Raw genomic sequence first — 25,643 nt, forward strand, 5'->3', positions numbered from 1 at the left:
CAAAACCTAGCGGGCAGGTCACTCACTCTTAACTCTCCTTACCACTTTAGATAAAAGTGACCATTTCTTCCTTTGTGCTCCCACTAAAAGCGGTATATTAGTCCTATCCTAGCAGCAATCATGTTTAAGATTGTATCCTAAGCATCTGACACGTTAAGCACGCAATAATTAAATGAATCCATGTTTACCTTAAGGAGACTTTCTTAAACATTCTAGGAGAATGTCATCATTATGAATAGACCATAAAAAGACTTTTAAAATCCAAACCTGATGATTGTTTTGAAAACGATCTATCCTCCTGGCACTATTTTTTTTTTTTTTCTTCTTCAAGATTTTATTTATTTGACACAGAGAGAGATCACAAGTAGGCTGAGCAGCAGGCGGGGGTGGGGAGAAGCAGGCTCCCTTCAGAGAGCCCCAGCGGGCTCAGATCCCAGGACCCTGAGATCATGACCTGAGCGGAGGGCAGAGGCTTAACCCACTGAGCCACCCAGGCTCCCCGCTCCTGGCACTTTAACTGTCCTTAGACAGATGGCCAAAGCTTGGCTGTGGGAACCGCTTATGGTAGGAGGAGACCGTGACTGGAGCGCGAGGAGAAGGATGATTGGCTGCTAGGTCTCAGAAGTTCTCCTCAGACGGATGCTAGGACTTGGAAACCGCTGATGGTTCAGCTTTTGAAATACGGTTTTTGCATCGTAAAGGAAAAAGATTAACCTATCAGAAACAACCGAGCACACCCCATTACCAATCAGGAGCGGGAAAGAAGCCAAAGCCTGGGGATACCCACGCACCAACGAGGACGTCATTCTCCAGTCTCAGCCAATGAGCGGCTGGACAGGGGAGGGGGCGGGGTAACAGGCGGACCAATTGTCACAAAAAACAAACAATCTGCAGTACAACTGCCTTAACCACAGCCCTCGTCACTCAAACCGCTGGAGCAAACTCCTGAGCAAAGCACTTGCCAAATACTTTCCACTCTCCTTCTCGTCTGGAAGCAGTTATAGTGGAGTACCTTCCTCACACCAGAATAAGGGCCTTCTTTTCACCAGTTCCCACAGACTCGCAGAAAGAATACTGCAACTTTGAGGTTTCTACCTTCACAGGAACTGGCTGTCCAGCGCTACCTGAGGGGGAGGGGCGGCCCCAGTACGCAGGCGTGCACTCCTCGTGGGGGCGGGGCTGTGGCGGCCCAAAGCAACCTGGGTGCTGTATTCCTTTTGCTGGCAAAACTCAACCTCTTTTGTAGCCTTCGGAACTACATTTCCCAGGAGCCCCGCGACCTCAGGGTGGGCGGGATGGTTCGTTAATGAGCTCGAGGAAGCCGCGGCGCGGCCCACCAGGTTCCAAAACAAGGAAATGAAGGGGGGAGGCGGGACTGGGGCTGCCTGCGGGAGCCGCCGCCGCTGCCGCCGCGGAGGAGGAGGAGGTGGAGGTGGAGGAGGTGGCTGCCGCGGCCGCCGAGGAGTCCCTTGCTGAAGGCGGACCGCGGGGCGGCGGGCGGCGCGCGCGCGCCCGAGAGGCGGCTGTTGGAGAAGTGGAGCGGCGGTCGCGGGGGGAGGAGGAGGAGGAGGAGGGACTGAGCGGCGGCGGCCCCCGCGTCCCGGTGCCTCTATGGGGAAAGCAGACAATGGATTATGATTTCAAGGCGAAGCTGGCGGCGGAGCGGGAGCGGGTGGAGGATTTGTTTGAGTACGAAGGGTGCAAAGTGGGACGCGGCACCTACGGGCACGTCTACAAGGCGAGGCGGAAAGATGGGTAAGAGCAGGGGCGGGGGGAGTAGGCTCGCTTGGGTCCTCGCCCTGCCCGCGACCGCGCGGGATGGGTGGGTCGGAGCCAGGTCGGGCCGTTCCGGAGGGGCGAGGCGGAGGTGGTCGCGGGGCGCCGTTCCAGCGCGCACTGAGGGACGCTGGTGCTGCCCGCCCCCCGCGCGGCCCCGTCGCGCCCCTCGAACTCCCGCGGCGCAGCCCAGTCGGGGGGCGTCGGTCCCGTCCCAGAGGGCGCCTTCCGCGTGCATGGAGCTGGCGGCGGGACTCGAGTTGGGACCTCGGTTGGAGGTGGAGTTTGTGGGGTCTGGTCTCTTGGGGAGACGCGGAGGGCTGGGAGAGCTATGCCGAGGAGTTGCCGCTCCGACCCTGGGCTGGTGACGGTCGTTGTGGAACTTCCAATCGGCTGAGCGCCTCCCGGGGGCGGCGGTTTGAAACCTAGCCGAGGAACCGGTCGCGCGGCCGAGCGCTGGGGTCCTAGCCAGCCTCACGGGTCTGACCCGCCGGGCACCTCTGCCCTTGGGGCCAGCTAGCCCATTGGCACCTCAGCGCAGCCCCCGCTCCCTGCCTAGACCCGGCGACTTCTGGATCCCTCCTCATTTCGCTTTTTCACATTCCGAATTCCGCACCTTCCCTCGAATGTAGGACCTCGTGGGAAACGAACCGCGTTTTACCCGCAGAACTTCAGAGTTCGCCTAGTTCTCTGGTAAATCACCCCCCCCCCCCTTGGATATTCTGATGTCCTCCACTCCGTTTCCTGGCTAAATGACTGCGTGCTGGGCTTTATCGAGCACCTAGATTGTCCAGAACGGAATGTGAATCTTTGTTTTCCTGAGAGTTTTGGGAGAACCGTAATGACCTCTTAGGAAGCTTTTACTGATTGTTCTCTTAGGAGAAGGCGAGCTGGATAAAGTATTGAGAGCGCCTGTCCTCCGTCCTGTAGGGTAGACGGGCTCATGCTGTAGGACAGGTGGAACCAGCTCCCTGCCTGCGAAGGATAGGTTTGAACCAATCGCCTCTTCACCGCCCTTCCTGGCAGGAATGCTCCTCCCCCAGAGTTAGAAGTCCAGAAACGTCTACCTACCTGTCCCCCTTAGATTTCAAAGACTTAGATTTCAAAAACTATATGAAAGAGAGGTTTTAGGGTTGTAAGGGAACATTTCTGGATAAAGTGAGAATCAGCCATAATGACATTAGTAAAGATTTGAAGTGCTGCCTACAGTTCTGCGCACTCTGATACAGTTGATTTATGAACTCTAGGATGAAAGTCGTTAGAGTCTGTGCTAATTTCTTACAGAGAACGAGAAAGTACAACTTTACAAATTGTTTTATCATAAAGTATGGTGGAAATCACCAGGTACTATACACGTGTAAAGGATTGTTACTGCAAATAATTTTTGTCTTATAACTAAACGGGCCCCATTGTATTCAGTTGTAAACTTTTCTCATAATACTTTCATTTAGTTAATTGCCAAGTGTCCTTGGATTCATAGCTTGGAATGTGAGGTACTATAATTAACTTGTATTTTGTTTTTGGAATATTAACTTTACTTGTTTCACTGGTGTCCATGTAGCAATCTTATCAGATAGACTTGGGGAGAGGACATCTAGTTTTCCTATCTGGACATTGGCATTACAAAACAAGTAACAAGGTGTTTTTCAAACTCCTCATGCTAACTTTATAATACATTTAATCTGGAATTTCTAAAATGTATTTTCATTCTTGTTTTTAAAATAGCTTCCCTTTATTAGGCAACTTTTGAGAAAAATTGAAAATTCTGCTTTTGAATTGTATTTCGGTAGCGTGGGCTATAACAGAAAACAGATAATTTAATTCCTGTTTCCAATTGTTCTATTTGAATATTTTCCCCTCTAATAAAGTTCTTGATTCGACTACAGTTTCTTCTTGAGTGAAATTTGTTTGATTAGAATTAATGAAGTTTCTTTAATAGAATAAGATCAGTTGTGTATTTTCAAAATGTACGTTCTAAAGAAACTTGTAGGATCTGAAAGCATTAGTTGATATCACTGTATTACTTGTAAGAAAAATCATTATAAAGGTAGGTTTTCTTGGACCAAGGATCTAGTTGAGATTTGAGGCTTACAGTAAACACAAATCTCTTGTGGGTTGGTAGGATTAGTTTTGTATTCATTGATAACAGCGATTTGAAAAAATAGAAAGTTTTTAGTAATGGTTCTAAACTGTGGTGTACATTTCCATAGTAAAGGATTTTACTCTGATCAGGGTTAATTACAGTTTAGCTCTTTACAGAATTTATTTTGGTTAATTCAGAAAAAAATGTATAGTGCTATTTTAGGGAGCAAGAAAAAAATCACATGGGTTCATTAAAGAGAAATTATTCTGATGTATATAATGTAGTATATAACCAAAAAATCATTCAGGTCTTTTGGAGAAACCCAGGAAGAAGTAATGTAGCATGAAGCATGACTAGAAAAGCCTCTGCTTGTAGTTTAATGTTACAGTTTAAAAAACCTTAGAAGATTGTCATTGAAATATGACTTTAATTTAGGCTATGTTAATTATACTACATAAATTTATAACAGTGGGAATGAAAGATTACATTTGGGTTTTTCACTTTCAATAAAAATGTTAATTGTTCTTTTTGTTCTTTTTTTTGTTTTGGAGGAAGAGAATCTTTTGACCCAACCATTCTTTTTAAATAAAATCAGGTTTAAAAGTTATTCTTGAGAAACAAGTTCAGAATATTTCTAGATTTTTTAGTATGAGCAAGAATTTGTAATAGTTTTTCTTTTAACAGTAAAAAGTCACATATAACAGTTTATGGTTACAAATCTCAAGACCATATTTCTTAAATTTGAAAAACTTTGTTTTGATTGATAAAGGAATATTGTTAAAAAGTTCTTTTGTCAATAAGAGGTTCAAACAAACTTGATTCCATAGGATAGTGTTATGTCTGAAAACTGTTGTACCCAACAATACTGCCATTCAACTTTGCAGACATTCATTTAGTCTTTGAACCACTCCAATCAAAGAATGCTTCTTTTTGGAGATGTCTGAAAGATACTTGGTAATTGAAAGTGAAATGGCTGACAACAGTTTCAGTTTTGCCTTAAGGTTTCAGATGAGTAGTTGGTGACTATGTATGAAGTTACAGATGAGTAATTGGTGTTTTACATGTCTTAATATAGGTCATGAAATCCTTCACTAATGAATTTGTTAGGTACACGTGGACACATATAGGCACGGCCATAACAGCTTGGTTTTGATAGATTTTTCATATTTGGTTTATAGTTAAAAATAGATGATAGTATTTGCATTCCGTTTTTTGTTTTTTGTTTTTTGTTTTTTTTTTAGATCTATGGGGGTTAAAGATGTAGCAGTATGATCATAACATTTTAGGAAGCTATCAAGAGTTTTAAGATCATTTGGTCTCATTTCTTCTTACAAATGAGAAAACCAGACCTGTTAGAGGTTGTCATGACCGTAGTCTCACAACAAAGACAAGCCTCACAGCAAATTATAAGACAGTAATCCAGATCTCGTCACTGAGTTACTGCATTTTCTTTCTTTCTTTTTTTTTTTTTTTAAAGATTTTATTTATTTATGAGAGAGAGAGAGAGGGAGAGAGAGTGAGCACAGGCAGACAGAATGGCAGGCAGAGGCAGAGGGAGAAGCAGGCACCCTGCCGAGCAAGGAGCCCGATGTGGGACTCGATCCCAGGATGCTGGGATCATGACCTGAGCCGAAGGCAGCTGCTTAACCAACTGAGCCACCCAGGCGTCCCTACTGCATTTTCTAATGTGTTTTCCTTCTTAATACCAAAGGAGGTAAAACAAAAAAGGCCACGTTGCCTCCAGTTTTGACAGTCTTATTCTATAAACCTAATCCGTGCAAAGGATCCATCTATTCCAACAAATACAGAAAAGGGAAGATATCACATTGACATTTAAAAAAAAGTAGAAGTGCAGGCCTGTAGTTCTCTTTATCTGGTTTCTCTCCACTCTCACTGTCTTACTTTGGTCCACCATCTCTGATTTGCCCAGTAGACAAATTGGTCTCTGCTATTATCTTAGTCTTTCCTCACGATAGTCCAAGATCCAAGTTGCCTGGCTTGGTTTTTTTCTACAAAATAAAATTAATCATGTCACATCTTGGAAAACTGCATTCTTTCTGGTTCAAACCATCACATCCAATCTTAGTTCCTCACTTCAGCATGTAAAGCCATTTGCATTCAGATCCTAAAGTCTTTAGTCTTTACAGCCTTTATGCTTGCCACTAACTCCCTCCTTTATTCCAGAGTCTTCAAGCCATGCTTCTGTAGCATTGAATTCATATTTTCTAGGACTTGGTAAATCCTTTTCATATCTATTTTTTCTTCCCTGCATTCAAAGTAGAATGGAGTTGCTCTGCTATTCCTCTGTCCCTTTTCTCCTCACTCCCATTAACTTGGCATACTCCTGCTCATCCATAATACCCAATTCAAATAGCTTTTCTTCTAGAAGCCTTCTCTTACTCACCAAGTATATTCAGTAGATGTGATTCTGCTCTTCTTTGTTCTTAGATGTGTGATATCAATATAAATAATAACCTGAAGGGCTTGATCTCATGGCTCTGAGATCATGACCTGAGCCAAAATCAAAAGTTGGAAGCTTTACTGATCAAGCAACCCCTGGTGCCTGTTCTGTGCTTTTACTAGCTATTTTATAGAGATGCTTAGAAAATGTCAGCATCTAAGCATACTTTAGGAAATTTATTGAGATGATGGGTTTATGTTAATAAACTTAGTATCTTTAGCACTTAGTAAATCAAACGGTCATTGGTTTATGTTTAATTGGTTCTTCATTTATGCAGTGCAAGCCTTCAGAACTTTATTTTTGAAGCCCAAGGGAAATAAATGCTCTTTTCAATGAAACTTGATTGTTTAGAGCAGTGGCAGATAAACTTTTTCCACAAAGAGGCAGATACTAAATATTTTGGGCTTTGTCAGACATATATGTTTTAAGTACTTGAACCTGCTGTTGTAGTGCGGAAATATCCACAAATAATATGTAAATGAATTTAAATTAGAATGGCTATGTTCTAGTAGAACTTTGTTCACAAAAATAGGTGGTCAGCTGACTTTGGTCTGGAGGCTGTAGTTTGCCCTGCTTAGTTTACCAACCCGTAGTCTAGAGCAGTGATGTCCAATAGAACTTCATGCAATGATGCAGATACATCTGTGCTCTACAGTATAGTAGCCACTAGCCACATGTGGCTCAAGGGATGTGATTACTGTGGCTGAGAAATGGCCATTCCCTGTGATACTGAACTGGGAAGGTTTCGAATTTTTGGAATGAGTGGCTTAGCAACACAATTTTCAAATCCATGAAGTGACATTTTTAATTTAAGTAATCTCTGCACCCAACGTGGGGCTCAGATTCATGACCCCAAGACCAAGAGTTGCATGCTCTACTGACTGAGCCAGCCAGGTGCCCCTGAAGTGACCATTTAATAAAAATGTGTATATGATGGTGTGGACAAGTGAAATAGGAAAAAACTCATGCCTTTCAAGTTATAGGAAGGATTTTGAGGCTGAAACAGTTTGGAAGGCAAACTGATACCTGAACTGAAAAACTGTCAATTTGTGAATACAAGCAAGGATATCTGATCACTTTTTCAAAAAAGTGTTTTGTTAAAAAAAGAAAAAGTGTATGTTCAGTAAGTAAATGCATGTGCATAAAAAGATACACAATGTAATATATAAGCCTTCCCTTTCCCCACCCTTTTGCCTTTCTACAGGCAGCCATTCTTGGTTTTCTATCTTAGATTTTCTTGGGGTTGTGTGTATTTAATTATAAAAGTTTACGTTTATTTTTAAACAAATATAATTTGAAGATCATTACATAACTGATATGCAGAGATGCCTAGTTCTTCTTAATAGTTTCACTGTTCCATTGTATTGACTTACATAATTTATTTAACCATCCCTCTTGATGGACAGACATTTAGGCTGTTTCCAGTATTTTGCTAGTACTAATACTACAGTGAATATCCTAGTAGGTACAGTTTTTGCACATATTAATGTAACTAATTAAAATTTCTGTAAGCTGTTTACCTTTGGAAGTACTGGCTTGAAATGATTTGCTAGCATGCTGATATATGAGATCTAAATGTCAAAAGAATGGGGATAAGAAGGCTGAGAGTAAGGAAAAGAAATAATTAAGGCTTTAGGAATTAATAATTATTCATAAATAAAAATGAGGGTTTTAAAAATTATTATTATTATTTTTAGGTTTTATTTATTTATTTGACAGAGACACAGAGAGGGAACATAAGCAGGTGGGGTGGGAGAAGGAGAAGCAGGCTTCCTGCTCAGTGGGGAACCTGATGCGGGGCTCCATCCCAGGACTCTGGGATCATGACCTGAGCAGAAGGCAGACGCTTAATGCCTTAGCCACCCAGGTGGCCCTAAAAATGAGTTTTAAATCATTAGTTTGCTATAGGAAGTGCAGGTTACTGTTTTAGCAGCATGGGAACGATATGTCTCCCGAGTTTCATATAGGAAAAAAGTAGATCTGTGAAAAGGTTTTTTTGATGTAATGGATGTCAGTATTGATGAATCAAGGATTTTTACTTTTGTGTACTATGTTTGGACTGAATATGCTGGATAAAAAGTTAATATGTGGTATTATGTGTGCTTGTTTTGCAAAATGCTTATGTAGCACAGTGAAGTTTAGACATCAGTATAGAAGACTTGAAGGCAATAGATTACAATTTGAAATTTTCTTGGTGGTAAGTGATGAGAGTAAGGCTATTTGGTTAATGTGTTTTTTGAAGATCAACCTGTTCGTTATCTTGTGATGCTGGGACTGTGTAATGTTAGTGCTGCTTTTAGATCCCAAAACGAAGGGACAAGATATTTTTTCCCCAGAGAGCATTTTAATGTTTTGAGTCACTAACATGACTGTTTCTTTAAAAACAGGTAGTTTTTAAGGTCTAGAACCATGAAGAAGTAACTGACAAAGCTATTTGAAGATTTTGTCCATTTATAAATAGCTGATAGTTCAACACTTCCTGTAATAACCCTTTTGAGCTCACATTGTGCAGGATGAAAGAGAATCTCAAGAGAGGAGACAGGATGTAATTCAGGAAACAAGTGTGCTGCAGTAGTTTTTTATTGAGGGTTTGAATTCTTATCCGAAAGTAAGTGATGGATCAAAGAGAAAAATCTGTAAGTCCTCAAATAATTGTTATCCTTAAAAATATCTTTAATTTCTAATATAATGAGTCTTTCTAATGGAGAAATAAACCCTCCTTATAAAGGATTTAACCCTGTGTATTTTATTTCTTTCCTTTTAAAAAATTTATTTATTTATTTATTTATTTGAGAGACAGACTGGGAGAGAGAGAGAGCATGAGTAGGGCAGAGGGAGGGGGACAGGCAGACTTCCCGCTGAGCACAGAGCCCGATGCAAGGCTCCATCCCAGGACCCCTGGACCATGACCTGAGCTGGAGGCAGATGCTTAACTTACTGAGCCACCCAGGTAGCCCCTGTTGTGTGTTTTCTATAAAAAAATATTATTTCAGGGCGCCTGGGTGGCTCAGTGGGTTAAACCGCTGCCTTCGGCTCAGGTCATGATCTCAGGGTCCTGGGATCGAGTCCCATATCGGGCTCTCTGCTCAGCAGGGGGCCTGCTTCCCTTCCTCTCTATCTGCCTGCCTCTGTCTACTTGTGTTCTCTGTCTGTCAAATAAATAAATAAAAATCTTTAAAAAAAATATTATTTCAGTGGATTTTGTGATTGATGATCTCAGTTACCAAGGAGAACTTGATTAGGAAATGGATTTAATTTTGTTTCGTACTGTGACCACAGACCAAAACCATGTCATGGTAAACTGTTTTGTAGATATTTATATTTCGACAGAAAGGTGAATCCACTGCTGCTGGATAAAGCAGGTAAAACTTTTGCCTTACATGTGGTTAGTTTGCCTTATAGGTTAGTTGCATCTTTCTGTAGGAAAGTTACAATTTTCTTTATGATTGTTAAATAAGTTCACCTATGAAACTACCCTGTGGTCTGAGGCACAAAGCATGTTGCTTTTGACAAAAGTTAGTTTCCTATTTCGCTTTCCCTTTTGCAGTGTAATTATTATAATTGCATTTTAAAAAATTTATTTATTTGATGGAGATCACAAGTAGGCAGAGAGGCAGGCGGGGGGGGGGGGAGCAGACTCCCTGCTGAGCAGAGAGCCCTATGTAGGGTTCGATCCCAGGACCCTGAGATCTTGACCTGAGCCAAAGGCAGAGGCTTAACCCTCTGAGCCACCTAGGCACCCCATAATTGCATTTTTATTTTAAAGATTTTATTTATTTATTTGTAGAGAGAGAGCGAGCATAGGCAGAGTGGCAGGCAGAGTCAGAGGGAGAGGCAGGCTCCCTGCGGGGCAAGGAGCCCGATGTGGGACTCGATCCCAGGACGCTGGGATCATGACCTGAGCTGAAGGCAGCTGCTTAACCAACTGAGCCACCCAGGTGTCCCACCTATAATTGCATTTTAAGAGTGACTTAAACACTGAGTGAATCTTACTGTTTTGGATTTAAGTGAAAGTTTAAAGAAAAAGTGACCTTGGGGCGCCTGGGTGGCTTAGTTGGTTAAGAGTCTGCCTTTGGCTCAGGTCATGATCCTGAGACCTTTGGAGTCCCACATCAGCTGGGAGCCTGCTTCTCCCTCTGCCTCTCCCCTGGCTTATGCTCTTTTGCTCTGTCTCTCTCTCAGATAAGTAAATACAATCTTTAAAAAAAAAAAAAAAAAGCCTACCTTTTTTCCTGAAAAAAATTGTATGTAATTTTGTTGTAAAGTTGTGTAACTTAGAAAACCAGAGTTCTGTTAACTAATTTCTCAGCAGTTTTTGATCTTTATGGTATATTTGTGTTAAAGTGGAAATATTTTTATTTTTATGCTATTAAAATTTATTAAGTAATAGTTGTACCTGATTAAAACTCCAACAGTATAAGTGTATGTAGAATGAAAAATAAAAGCCTTCCATCTTGTCCACTGTCAAGCTTTGATTATTTCTCAGGGGTAACCAGTGTTAACTATTTCTGTTTTAAGTTTTACTGGTGCTTAACACTATAATACACATATAATTCTGTTTCTTTTTAAAAAATGTTTGTTTATTTGAGAGAGAGAGTATGAGTGCACATGAGCACGAGCAAGAGGGGCAGGGCACAGGGAGAGGAACAGGCAGACTCCCATCTGAGCTCCATCCCGTCTTGATCCCAGCTCGATCCCTGACTTCATGACCTGAGCTGGAAGTCAGATGCTTAACTGACTGAGCCACCCGGACACCACTATCATTCTGTTTCTTGATTTATCAACTTTAGATGTTTTTTGTTGATTTTCCATTAGGAAAGCTGAACAATTTTGTCAAGTCTTATTACCTCCTGTTTTCCCCTTTCCCATCTCAATGTTCAAATTTATTACCTTTGTTATTTTAGATTTTTTATAGTGAATACTTTTATTAAGACTCTAGATCATAAATTTTTTTCTTCACTTGTCAGTTTAGATATTTGTGATCTTCCTGATGTGAATATTAAGGAAAGTAATATATTTCTCCTACTTTTTTTTCTCCATCTGCCTATATTTAAAGTATAATTTTTATAGCATCCTGCTTTTTGTCTAGGAGTAGATTTTTTTTTTAAGATTTTTTTTTTTAAGATTTTATTTATTTATTTGTCAGAGAGAGAGAGCGAGAGAGAGAGTGCACAAGCAGGCAGAGTGGCAGGCAGAGGCAGAGAGAGAAGCAGGTTCCCCGCTGAGCAGGGATCCCGAGGTGGGGCTTGATCTCAGGACCCTGGGATCATGACCTGAGCCAAAGGCAGCCACTTATCCAACTGAGCCACCCAGGTGTCCCTGTGAGTTGATTCTAAAGAGGGAACACTGAAAACCATATAATAGCCTTAAAATACTGTGATTATGAAATTACTGTGGGATGAATTAGAATATTAAGACCCATGGAGAAGGAAAAGTAATCTGTGCATTAAGTAATTGCTCTTTAAAACAAGACTTCAGGTATTAAGGCCTAATGAGTTTTCTTAAGTTATTCTGCCTTTTCTTCAAATATTCTGGAGCTTACTTAGCTAATAACATTTCTTTACATCTCATTTGTGGTTTTTCTTGGATTCCTTGTTTTGGTTCAGTTGAGGACGCCTTTTAGAGTAGCTTTTTCATATAGGATGTGTACATATTCTGAGTTCTTGTGTATCTGATAATGTGTTTTATACTCATACTTGATTAATAGTTTGGCTGAATATAGAATTCTATATTAAGAATAATTTTTGTCTTAGAATCCAAAACTGTTGCTGTTCTTCTGGTATTTCTTGTTGCTCATGGGAATTTCTTTATTGGAAGCTTGCTTTTTCCTCTTTGGAATGTCCTAGGATTTTTCATTTTATCTAGGCATTTTAAAATTTCACCAAAGTTCTGTCTAGAAAATGTAGGTCTTTATTTTTTTTTAAATTTAAGTGCTTATGTTTCTGTGTCTTATTTTTTTGAATAGATAACTTATGCATCTAATTTGAACTTCAAAGGTAAAAAATGATATTTAGTCCTAGTAGCATTCCTTCTACTTCATTCCCTATTCCTTCACTCCCATTGCCAATTTCTTTTTTTTTTTTTTTTTAAAGATTTTATTTATTTATTTGACAGAGAGAGATCACAAGTAGGCAGAGAGGCAGGCAGAGAGAGAGGAGGAAGCAGGCTCCCTGCCGAGCAGAAAGCCCGATGCGGGACTCGATCCCAGGACCCTGAGATCATGACCTGAGCCGAAGGCAGCGGCTTAACCCACCGAGCCACCCAGGCGCCCCCCTTTGCCAATTTCTTATGGATCTTTTAGTGGGCTTTTTCTTTTGTCTTTGATTTAGGACAATTAAAAAAAATATTTTATTTATTTATTTGACAGAGATCACAAGTAGGCAGAGAAGCAGGTAGAGAGAGAGAGAGAGAGAGAGGAGGAAGCAGGCTCCCCGCTGAGCAGAGAGCCCCATGCAGGGCTCGATCCCAAGACCCTGAGATCATGACCTGAACTGAAGGCAGAGGCATAACCCACTGAGCCACCCAGGTGCCCTGATTTAGGGCAATTATTATTTCCTGTTACTTACTTGAGTATTTTTTTCTTCTCCCTCTGTTGCCTTTCTTGTTCTCTTCTTCAGATATACTTATTAACAAATGTTGACCTCTTAGGCCCTATCTTTCATGCCTCTTAAATTCATTTTCAAAAGTTGTAATTCTTTTTTTCTCTATATATTCTGGAAGATTTCCTTTATTTAATCTTCTAGATTACCAGTTTGGTCTTCGGTGGGGGTTGCTATTCTTTTATTCAGTCTGAGTCTGACTGCCTGAGCTTAATAGGGCATTGGTTTAATTAAGTAAATAAATTCCTTATTAATATTTGGCTTATTCCTAGTGTTTCTTAAGTAATTTTTTTTGCATGTACCATGTGCTGTTTTTATTTTTTAATTTTTAAAAATTTATTTATTTATTTATTTGACAGATCACAGTTAGGTAGAGAGGCAGGCAGAGAGAGAGAGGGAAGTGGTGATGTGGGGCTCGATCCCAGGACCCTGAGATCATGACCTGAGCTGAAGGCAGAGGCTTCAACCCACTGAGCCACCCATGCACCCCAACCATGTACTGTTTTTAGCTTTTCCTCTTTTATATTTTTCTTATAATCTGAGTGCTAGACCAAGGTAATGGAAACATTTTTCTGTTTTTCTTAACGCTTTTTTTTTTTTTAATACTTTATTCTTTCAAATAGAGTGAGAGAGAGAGAGTACAAGCTGGGGGACAGAGGGAGAGGGAGAAGCAGGCTTCCCACTGAGCAGGGAGCCCTATGGGGAGTTCAGTCCCAGGATCCTGGAATTGTAACCTGATCCAAAGGCAGCCACTTAACTGACAGGTGTCCCTCTGTTTTCACATATTAGAAATTATATTGATTTTACTGTCAGTTTAATATAATAGTAAATTCTCAACATCCATCTGTTCACATCAACATCATCCATCTGTTCACATCAACTTATCTCTGTTCAAATTTCCATCCATCCATCCTCCACCTGCCTTTCTTCTGTCCGTCTATTATCTCTTTTCATCTGTCTCCATTTTTCTGGTATCCATTCATTTATCTCTTGTTTAGTATTTATCATTTGATTCCTTTCCTTGAGCCAAGTATTGTACCATAGGTAGTGAGTCTACAAGGTTAAATGAGATGTAATCTCAGGCTGCAAAAACTGAGACTGGAAGTATCATAACAAATTGCTAATTATGATTGTCTACAGGAAGAAAAATAGGGTTGAGAGGAAGACTTTTTGAAAAAAGTGTATAGGGGCACCTGGATGGCTCAGTGGGTTAAAGCCTCCGCCATTCAGCTCGGGTCATGATCTCAGGGTCCTGGGATGGAGCCCCACATCGGGCTCTCTGCTCAGCGGGGAGCCTGCTTCCTCCTCTCTCTCTGCCTGCCTCTCCGCCTACTTGTGACCTGTCTGTCAAATAAATAAATAAAATCTTTAAAAAAAAAAAGAAAAAAGTGTATACTCTCGCATTATATGAAAAATATCCACATATTTATTTTACTATATTTATATTACCTATTTAAAAATGGTAAAACATTAAACTGTAGAGTATATATAACTAATGGGAAAAAGGCAAATACCCTTATTTTTAGTTTTTAAATTTTTAACTTTTTAAAAGATTTTATTTATTTATTAGAGAGAGAGAGAGAGAGCACATAAGCAGGGGGAGCAGCAGGCAGAGGAAGATGCAGGCTCCCTGCTGAGCAAGGAGCCCAATGCGGTACTTGATCCCAGGACCCTGGGAACGAGGCCTGAGCTGACGCTTAACTAACTGAGCCACCCAGGCATCCCGGAAACTTTAGATTTTGGGGTCATGAGTTTGAGCTGCACGTTGGGCGTAAAGATTACTTAAACAAATACAACTTAAAAAAAAAAAAAAGATGTATAACATAATGGTAAGGGGTATAGTACAATAGTTTTATTTATATATATTGTGAAATGATTTACCATAATAGGTTTAGTTAATTCTGTCATCTCATAAAGATAAAATAAAAATTTTGATTGATGAACATAAAGTTCGTCATTTTAAAGTTTTACAGTTCAGTGAGTTATAGTACCTTTGTAACATTGTGCAACCACTACCACTACTTTGTTCCTTACTAAAGAAGTTAAGATAATTCTAGAACATTTTTGTTACAGCAAAAGGAAATACATGCCTGCCTGTTAAGCAATCACTCAGATTTCCCCTCCCCTGGATACTGGTAACCACTAACTACTTTCTGCTATGTGGATTTGCCTATTGTGGATATCTCATGTAAATGGAATCATACACTGTGGAGCTTTTTGTGACTGGCTTCTTTTACTTAGCATAATATTTTCTTTCTTTTTTCTTTTTTTTAAAAAAAGATTTATTTGTTTATTATTTGAGAGAGCACGTGCATGTGTGGGGGGAGGGCAGAGGAAGAAAATCTCCTGCAGACTCCCTGCTGAGGGTGGAGCCAGCCACAGGACACAGGGCTTGAGTCCACAGCCCTGAGATCATGACCTGAGCTGAAATAAGAGTTGGACCGCTTAACTGACTGAGCAACCCAAGTGCCCCTAGCATATTTTCAAGGTTTGTCCATATTGTGATGAATATCAGTACTTCAGTACTTTTTTTTTTTTAATATTTTATTTATTTATTTGACAGGCAGAGATCACATGTAGGCAGAGGCAGGCAGAGAGAGAGGAGAAAGCAGGCTCCCCACTGAGCAGGGAGACCAATCTGGGGCTTGATCCCAGGGCCCTGGGATCGTGACCCGAGCCAAAGGCAGAGGCTTTAACCCACTGAGCCACCCAGGTGCCCCATTACTTTAGTACTTTTTGATGGCTGAATAATATTCTATTCTATAGATGTACCACATTTTGTTTGTCCATTTAGCCACTCAGAAATTTGGGTGGTTTTCCACTTTTTGGCTATTGTGAGTGATGCTTTTATGAACATTTGTGAAGGTTTTTTTTTTTTTTTTCCTTAAGATTTTATATATTTATTTCAGAGAAAGGGAGAGATCACAAGGAGCAGAGAGGCAGGCAGAGAGAGAGCAGGGAGCCTGATGTGGGCTTGATCCCAGGACTCTGAGATCATAACCTGAGCAGAAGGCAGAGGCTTAACCCACTTGAGCCATCCAGGTGCCCCTGAAGTTTTTGTTTTAGCATGTTTTCAGTTCTCTTGGAGTGTAATTGCTGGGTCATATGGTAATTCTATATTTAACTTTTTGAGGAACTGCCAGATGTTTTCTGCAGTAGCGGTGCCATTTTAATATTCCCATCTATAGTATATAAGGGTTCTGATTTCTTCACATCCTCACCAACACTTGCTATTTTCTGTTTGTTAGCCATTCTAGTGGGTGTAAAGTAGTTCTCTCATTCTGGGTTTCTCCTTTCCCACTCTCAGTTTTATTGAGATGTGATTGACATACAACACTGTATTAATTTTAGTTGTACAGCATAATGATTTGATACATGTATATGTTGTGAAATGATTATCTAAAGTTTAGTTAATATCCACTACTTCATAGTTACAATTTTTTTTCATGTGATGAGAACGCTTAAGATTTTCTCTCTTAGCTGTCAAATATACAATACAGTATTGTTAAGTATAGTCATCAGGCTGTACATAACATCCCTACAACTTATTTATCGCATAGCTGGAAATTTATACCTTTTTTAGTATATGTGCTGCCGAAGCGAGCACGGAAATTTATACCTTTTGACTGCTTTTAATTTTCCTCTCCACCTTCCCACTCCTGTAACCACCAATATGTTCTCTGTTTCTATTTTAGTTTTTAAAGTTTCCACATTTAAGTGAGATGGTAAACTGTTTGCCTTTCTCTGACTTATTTTATTTTAAAAAAGATTTTATTTATTTACTTGGGGGAGAGAGAGATAGAGCATGAGAGGAGAGAGGTCAGAGGGAGAAGCAGACTCCCTGCCAAGCAGGGAGCCTGTTGTGGGACTTGATCCTGGCACTGTGGGATCACAACCTGAGCCAAAGGCAGTCGCTTAACCAACTGAGCCACCCAGATGCCCCACTCAGACTTATTTTACTTGGCATGATACTCTCAAGGTCCATTCGTATTGTCACAAATGGCAGGATTCTTTCTTTTTTTATGGCTGAATAAAAAATATTCCATTGTATATACATACCATGTTTTATTTATCTACCCATGGATACTCAGGTTGTTTCTATGTGTCTTGACTATTGTAAATAATGCTGCTGTGTTTAGTAATTCAATTTTGAGATAGTGATTGATTTCTTTTGGCTATATACCAGTAAATAGAATTTCTGGATCATATGGTTGTTATATTTTAACCTTTTTGAGGAACCTCCATTCTGGAATTATTAGGTATCTCTTGACCTAGAGGCGTCATGAACAAGTTAGTAAGATAACTAAGATTGTTTAAGTTGTTTGGGATCCTCTTATTTAAGATGTAAAGAATGTTTATCCATATTATTAAATTTCTTTTGAAAACTTGATTTATAATTGATGTCTATATTCTATCATGTGGATTTGTAATGCTTTAGTTAACTCTTTCTAATTATTGAACATTTAAGTTTTTTCCAGTATTTTGATATTACAGATAAGACTAATAGATGTTTTAGTATGTAAATTTTGGTTCATATATCTGGTTCTTTCTTACAATAGTCTTATAAAGAAATTCATTGTGTCAAAGTATATTAATCATTTTAAGGCTCTTAATAGATATTTCCTAATTGCTTTTCCTATTTAGTTTCATTCACCATTACATACAGTATACATGTGCCCTTCTTTTCTCATCTTCAGTAACTCTAAAGATTTTTTTTTTTTAAGATTTTATTTATTTATTTGTCAGAGAGAGTGAGCACAGGGAGACAGAGTGGTAGGCAGAGGCAGAAGGAGAAGGAGGTTCCCTGCTCAGCAGGGAGCCCAATATGGGACCTGATCCCAGGACTCTGGGATCATGACCTGAGCCGAAGGCAGCCGCTTAACCAACTGAGCCATCCCTTTTTTCTTTTTTTTTTTTAATCATTTTATTTTTTCATCATAAGTGTACTCTTTAATCTCCATCTTCTATTTTCCCCATCCTCCTATATACCTTTTCTCTGGGAACCATCAGTTGTTCTCTGTAGTTAAGAATCTATTTCAATAGGAGCGCCTGGGTGGCTCAGTAGGTTAAGGCCTCTGCCTCTGGCTCGGGTCGTGGTCTCAGGGTACTGAGATCGAGCCCCGCATCGGGCTCTCTGCTCAGCGGGGAGCCTGCTTCCCTCTCTCTCTGCCTGCCTCTCTGCCTACTTGTGATCTCTCTCTCTGTCAAATGAATAAATAAAATCTTAAAAAAAAAAAAGAATCTATTTCAATAGGTGATGGGGATTAAGAAGTGTGATGAGCACTGGAATTGTTCAGTCACTACATTGTACACTTGAAACTAATATAACACTATATGTTAACTAACTGGAATTAAAATGAAAACTTTAAAGTCTGTTTCTTGGTTTGTCTTTCTTTTTTCTTTGCTTGTTTGTTTTGTTTCTTAAATTCCTCATATGAGTAAGATAAGATAATATGGTATTCGTCTTTCTCTGATTGACTTATTTTGCTTAGCACTGTACTCCCTAGCTCTACCCACGTTGTTGCAAATGGCAAGAGTTCATCCTTTTTTATGGCTGAATAATACTCTCTCTGTGTATGTGTGTGCCTGTGTACCTCATCTTCTTTATCCATTTATCTACTGATGGACACCTGAGTTGCTTCCATAGTTTGGCTATTGTAAATAATGCTGCACTAAACATAAGGTTGCACGTATCCCTTTGAATTAGTGTTTTTGTATTTTTTTTGTAAATACACAGTAGTGTGATCACTGGATTGTAGGATGATTCTATTTTTAATTTTTTGAGGAACCTCCATATTGTTTTACAGAGTAGCTGCACCAGTTTGCATTCCCACCAATAGTGGAAGAGGGTTCCTTTTTCTGCACAGCCTCACTGACACTTGTTGTTACTTGTATTTTTGTTCTTAGTCCTTCTGCCAGGTGTGAGGTGTTATCTCATTTTAGTTTTGATTTGCATTTCTCTGATAAGTGATGTTGAAAATCTTTTTGTGTATCTGTTGGCCATCTGTATGTCTTTGTAGAAACCTCTATTCATATCTTCTGCCCATTTCTTAATTAGGTTATTTGTATTTTGTGTATTGAGTAACATTCGTTCTTTATATACTTTGGATACTAACCCTTTTTTGGATATAGTATTTGAAAATATCTTCTCCCGTTCAGTAGGTTAGTTTTTAGTTTTGTTGATTGTTTCCTTTGCTGTATAGAAAATTTTTATTTTTAGTTTTGTAGTTTATTTTTGCTATTTTCCTTGCCTTAGGAAACAGAGCTAGAAAAATGTTCCTGTAGCTGATGTCAGAAAAATTACTACCTGTGTTCAAGGATTTTTATAGTTTCAGGTCTCACATTTAGGTCTAATCCATTTTGAGTTTATTTTTGTGTATGGTGAAAGAATGATTCATTCTTTTGCATGTTGCTGTCCAGTTTTCCCAAAACCATTTGTTGAAGAGACTTTTTCCATTATACAATTCCTGCTTTGTTAAAGATTAATTATTTGTTCTTATTTTTGTATCTCATTTAAGTGAAGGTTATGTTGTTTATTTGATTTTGTTGTTTTTTGAGGTAGGTCTGTATTGCTGTAAACTACCCACTTGCAACCACTTGTTGTATCCCAAAGATTTTAGACTCTTGTGTTATCATTTTTTATTTGTTTCCATATAAATTTTGATTTCTTCTTTGATTTCTTGGTTGACCCATTCATTGTGTAGTAGCATGTTATTTAACTTCCATGTTATTTGTTGTTTTTCCAGATTTTTTCTTCTGGTTGATTTCTACTTTCATAACATTGTGATCAGGAAAGATGCATGGTATGACTTTGATTTTTTAAAAATTTGTTGAGACTTGTTTTGCAGCCCAATATGTTATCTATTCTGGAGAATGTTCCATGTGCATTTGAAAAGAATGTGTATTCTGCTGTTTTAGGATGGGATGTTCTGAATATGTCTGTTAAATCCATCTGGTGCAGTGTGTCATTCAAAGCCACTGTTTCCTTTTCTCGCTTTGGCAGCACATGTACAAAGCCACTGTTTCCTTGTTGATTTTCTGTTTGGGTAATCTGTTCATCATAGTAAATGGGGTGTTAACATCCCCTGCTGTTATTGTATTAGTATGGATTATTTCCTTTATTTGTTATTAACAGTGTTATGTATTTGGTTGCTCCCATGTTGGGTGCATAAAAATTTATAATTGTTATATCCTCTTGTTGTATTGTTGTCTTTAGTGTTATATAGTGTCCTTCTTTGTCTCGTGTTACAGTCTTTGTTTTAAAGCCTATTTTGTCCAATGTTAATGTTGCTACCGTGGCTTTCTTTTGATATCTACTTGCATGATAAATGTTTCTCCATCCCTTTCAATCTGCAGGTGTCTTTCAGTCTGAAATAAGTTTCTTGCTTTTTTATCCATTCCCTCACCCTATTTCTTTTGATTGGAGTGGTTAGTCTATTGACAAAGTACTGATAGATATGTGTTGCCATTTTGTTACTATTTTGTGGTTGTTTCTATAGATTTTCTCTGGTTCTTTTTTCTCTTGCTCTCTTTCATAGTTTGCTGGCTTTCCTTAGTGATATACTTGAATTCCTTTCTTTATTCTTTGCATGTCTATTACTGGTTTTTGATTTGGGGTTACCATTAGGTTTATATACAACATCTTCTGCATTTAGCAGTCTATACTAATCTGATGTTTCCTTAAATTTAAACCCATTCTTTACTCCTCCTCCCATCATGTTTTAGGTATATGGTATTGTATTTTATATACTTCTTTTGCTGTTTTTTAAGTAAACTCTGTGCCTACCAGGGGGCTTGAACAAATGATCCCAAGATCAAGAGTCATATGATCTACTGATTGAGCCATGCTGGTGCCCCTTGTGTCCTTTTACTTTATGAATCCCTTCAGTGATTTTTACAGAAATATTTATTTTTACTGCTTTTGTGTTTTTACTATTCATACTCTCACTTATGGTCATTCCTTTCCATTCAAAGAGTCATCTTTAATGTTTCTTGTAGAGCTGGCATAGTGATCATAAACTCCTTTAGTTTTTGTTTGTCTGAGAAACTCATTGTCTTTCCTTCTATTCTGAATGATAGCCTTGCTGGATAGAGTATTCCTGGGTGCAGATTTTTCCCTTTCAGCACTTTGAATATATCATGACATTCTCTCCTGGCCTGCAAAGTTTCTGCTGAAAAATCTGCTGATGGCTTTATGTGGTTTCCCTTTTGTGTAACTGTCTTCTTTTCTCTTGCCTTTTTTTTTTTTTTAAAGATTTATTTATTTATTTATTTATGAAAGCAAGAGAGAGTAGGGGGAGGGGGGATCGAGGCAGAGAGAGTCCCAAGCAGATGAGCACAGATCTTGATGCTGGCCTCGATCTCATGACCCAAGACTACAACTGGAGCCAAAAGCAAGAGTCAGATGCTCAAGCACCTGTGCCACCCAGGCACCCCTTTCTCTTGCTACTTTAAAAATTTTCTCTATTGCTATTTTTGACCATTTTAATTGCTATATGTCTTGATATGGACTTCTTTGGTTTAATTTTTGGGTGATCTCTGTGCCTTCTGTGTCTGGATATCTGTGTCCTTCCCCCAATTAGGGAAGTTTTTAGCTATTATTTCTTTAAATAAATTTTCTGCCTCCTTTTCTGTCTCTTCTTCTGAGATCCCAATAATGTCAATGTTACTATGTTTGATGGAGTCACTGAGTTCCTTAAGACTATTCTCAATTTGCATAATTTTCTTCCCTATCCTTTGTTCAGCTTGGTTACTTTCCATTACTCTGTCTTCCAGGTTGTTAATTTCATTTCTTGTGTTCTTTATCTGTGATTGGTTCTTTTTTAATCTCTGTAAAAGGATCTCACTGATGTCCTCCACTCCACACACACTGGTCCAGTGTGTATCTTTATGATTGTTACTTTAAATGCTCTTATCAGACATATTACTTACATCTGTTTCACTTTGGTATCTCGTTGTGGTTTGGTTCTGTTGCTTCATTTGGGAAATATTTTTCTGTCTCCTCATTTTGTCTGACTTTCTGCATCTGTTTCTGTGTATTAGGAAAGTCAGCTACTTTTCTTGCTCTTAATGATAATAGCTTTATGAAAAAGAGGTCCTTTAGTGCCCTGCAGTGCGGTGTCCCCTGTTCCCCAGGGCCTAGCACTTCAAGGAATATCTCCTATGTGTGTTGTGTGTGCTTTGCTGTTGAATCTGGGACTCTTTTCCCTTCAGTTCAGTTGTCTGCAGAGCCTCTCTTTGCCTATCGGGGGCAGTGTTTGGTCCCTAGCATGGGTGGGGTGTGTTTTAACAAGGTGTGTGGTAGTGTGCTGGTGAAACCAGAACTGAGGTCCTACAATGGTCCACCACGGTCAGGAGAGGGAATGATGGTGTAATTTGTGCTGGTTTTCTTGGGGAGGGGCACACAGCACCAGGAGTGAGGGGAGCATGCCTGAGACTGGTGGATCCACTAATGTGCAGGGGGCCAAGGCTTGGTGTAAGCAAGGTAAGTAGTGAGTGTCCGCACTGTGCTAGTTCCCATGGTGGCTGTTTATGCTTTGGGGTGGGGGAGGGAAATAGCATATGCCGGCTCCTTTGTTCCTGGAGAGGACTCCCTGTGATTCCTATCTCTCTAGGCCATGCTCTGAGATGAGCAAATCACTCTCCTGTCTGCCTGCCCCTGGCAGTTTTCAAATTACTGGTTTTATACTGTATCTGCATGGGTTGTTTGTCTGCTGTCTCTTTATGGGTGGGGACTCTGCTTCCTCACATCATCCAGGCTCTGCGAAAGTGGAGCCCATAGATTTTAAAATTCCAGGCTTTAAGTTCTACTGTTGTTAAGAACTAATGAAATTTGGCCCTTCTTGCTTTCGAAGGCAAATATGGGGATTTGTCCTCCTCATTAGTGTGAAAGCCTTATTTTTATGCCTCTCTCCATGCCACCATCTGTCTCCCCATCAAGGATGACCAAGGTCTGTTTTGCTCCCAGACTGTGTCTTCGCCCTTCCTATGTTCTTTGATGTGGCCTCTTCCCCAGTTTTAGTTGTGGAGTTTGTTCTGCAAGTCTTCTAGTTGTTTTTCTGGGTTATTGAAGCTGGTGTTGGGGTTACCTGGTTGTGTCTGTGGCACTAGGGGAGCTTAGGATCCTCCTATTCTTCCATGTTCTGAGCCAACTCAAATACTTTTCATGCTTTGAATGTTCATTATCACAGTTTGATAGGTGCAATCATTTCTGTCTTAGCCTGATAGGAATTAGAGCTATTTTTCTATATACTTTTCCTGAAACTCAGATAAAGGTCTGGTCAGTTGTACAATTTACATCTCTCTTTAGCTTCTTAGGTATTGTAGTTCATCTTCTGTCTGTGTCACCAGTGTTTATCCAGTTTATAGTTAATAAATATTTTTGACATATGAAAAGCATTTTTCTCCCCTTGGAAAACTATGTATTTATATAATCTTAGCATCCACATTTTTCCTACTTGTGTGTTGAAGAAAACTGTATGATGTGTTTTACATATAGAAATGGTCAAAAAGCATTAAAAAAAGTTTCAAACTGCTGGAAAGAGGGGTAGATCTAGCCGTGTTTTACATTCTGGAAAGAACACATGCTAAGGTGTGTTTTGTGTCAATTGTTGCTTCATGTGACAGAAAAACCAATCAATAATGGACTTAAACAAGTAAGGCATTTATTTTCTTTTGTATCAAAAAGCCCAGAGTTAGAGAGTACTGTGTTGGTGCAGCTAGCCAATAATATTACAAGAGATCTGTGTTGGTGCAGCTAGCCAATAATATTACAAGAGATCCGCCTCCTTCCCTTTGTTTTGTGGTTTTTGTACACATGGTCAAATGGTTTTGAATCTCCAGATACTGATTCCAGGTTCTAGGCAGGAAGCAAGGGGAAGAGGCAAAAGCTGAGAGACAAAAGGGGCTGTGCCAACCAAGTGGTAAGCAAGTGCCTTCTCTAGCATAGCAGAAGGCAAAGGAAAAGCAGACTGTGAGTGGCTTTTGGGAAACTAGTTGATAATAATCTGTGACACATTGTGGAAGAGTTCACTTTGAGGTGGTGAAGGAGAAAGAAACCTTTGAATTCATTTGTAACTGTTAAAAAACAAAATTCAACCAAATATATTTGAAAGATCTTATTGGCTATATTCAACAACTCATGAATTGGGCTGCATCCAATCTAGCAGATAGAAAGGAGCTCTTAGGAGCTGTACAAAATGAAGACTTTTAGAGGCTGAATGGAGAGGGAACAAGAAATTTCTAGTAGACGAAAAAGCAGATTGGTTTTGGCAAGGTTACTTTCCTTTAGGGCATGGGAGGGTCTATCAGGCAGATTATCTCTAACTAATGCTGAATAGAGATTCTTGACTGGTTCAAGTTTCCATTTCTGGGAGAGCCTAAACTAATTAAATAGAGCTAGGTTGGGTGATAGGCAGCTTAGAATAAGTGATTCCATTTGAGCCTGTTGTTTTTAACAAAGCTTAGCTATCACCCAAGTACTTAATGATTAATTTGTGAACTGTCACTGTCTCCCACACTATATAAAGATTTTCCATAATTAACCAAAACAAATTTTGTATACCCTCAAGTCCATATAAAGCTTTAAAATTAGGTGGATTGGGGCGCCTGGGTGGCTCAGTGGCTGGGCGAGTGCCTTCCGCTCTGGTCATGGTCCTGGAGTCCTGCGATCAAGTCCCGCATCGGACTCCCTGCTTGGCAGGGAGTCTGCTTCTCCCGCTGACTTCTCTCCTCTCATGCTCTCTCTCTCAAATAATTAAATAAAATCATTAAAAAAAAATAAAATTAGGTGGATAAAGATGGGCTTTTAAGTAGAGCCATATGACATTATGGCTACACACAACAGAGAAATTTGGGACTTAAATGAGAACAGAATTTAGTAATACTAAATTTTACATGTGATCTTTGCTCTTGCCAACTAAACTTCTTTGTTTAGTTTATTGGGGTTATAAATTCAGTACTTTTATCAGAAAAACATTTTCCATTACAAAGGTATTTGAATAAACAAAGTACTTCTGAGTCCAAATGATTTAAATAAAGCTTATTCCTTCTTTTCTTTCTTCCTTTTTTTTTTTTTTTTTTTAAAGATTTTATTTATTTATTTGACAGAGAGAGAGATCACAAGCAGGCAGAGAAGCAAACAGAGAGACCCCGATGGAGGGCTCTATCCCAGGACCCTGAGATCATGACCTGAGCTGAAGGCAGAGGCTTAACCCACTGAGCCACCCAGGTGCCCCAGCTTATTCCTTCTTAAATAACTTCTTGAATGTCCCTTCTCACTGAACTGAAACTAGAACTCCTCAAGTTTGAGCTAGTACTCTCTAGCTTTGAGGTTTTGGTAATAACTCTGAACCTTAATTTCCCTACCTGTTAAATTTTGTATGACAATAAATTTCTCTCTCATTTGGTTGCTGTGAGGGGTAATTAAACCATAATGTATAAAAATCCCTAACATGTATTGGTTTAATTATTCTCCAGATATATTAAGGGGATTTCCATGCTAAATTTCCCTTCAGATTAAATTAGCAAATAGGTAGGTACTGAGTAAAAATTATAGTCACCTTAGTTTTGAGAAAAGGATTAATCTTGTTAGGATTAGTAGGGAGCTAGAATTTTCCTCCCCATTTACAATGAGTTGTTATAAACTTTATTGTTTTAGAAAAGAGAAATGGTTCTTTGATGGGCTATTTTACTTTAATCCTTCAAAATAAAACATATAAAACAG

The 25,643-nt window shown here is 39.4% G+C and overlaps 1 protein-coding gene across 3 annotated transcripts in view; it reads left to right on the top strand.

The window, feature by feature from the left end:
• Positions 1 to 1,312: 1,312 nt before the first annotated feature.
• Positions 1,313 to 25,643, top strand: part of CDK19 (cyclin dependent kinase 19) — a 168,528-nt gene continuing 144,197 nt past the window's right edge. For 2 of the 3 annotated variants that reach the window (XM_032338802.1, XM_032338803.1), the window contains exon 1: positions 1,313 to 1,755. In XM_032338802.1, coding sequence (XP_032194693.1) covers positions 1,628 to 1,755 — 128 coding nt within the window. In that variant the 5' untranslated portion in view covers positions 1,313 to 1,627. The remainder of the gene's footprint in view (positions 1,756 to 25,643) is intronic. The other variant, XM_032338804.1, reaches the window with a different exon arrangement.

The sequence above is a fragment of the Mustela erminea genome, chromosome 4, assembly GCF_009829155.1.
Source record: "Mustela erminea isolate mMusErm1 chromosome 4, mMusErm1.Pri, whole genome shotgun sequence".
NCBI lineage: Eukaryota > Metazoa > Chordata > Mammalia > Carnivora > Mustelidae > Mustela > Mustela erminea.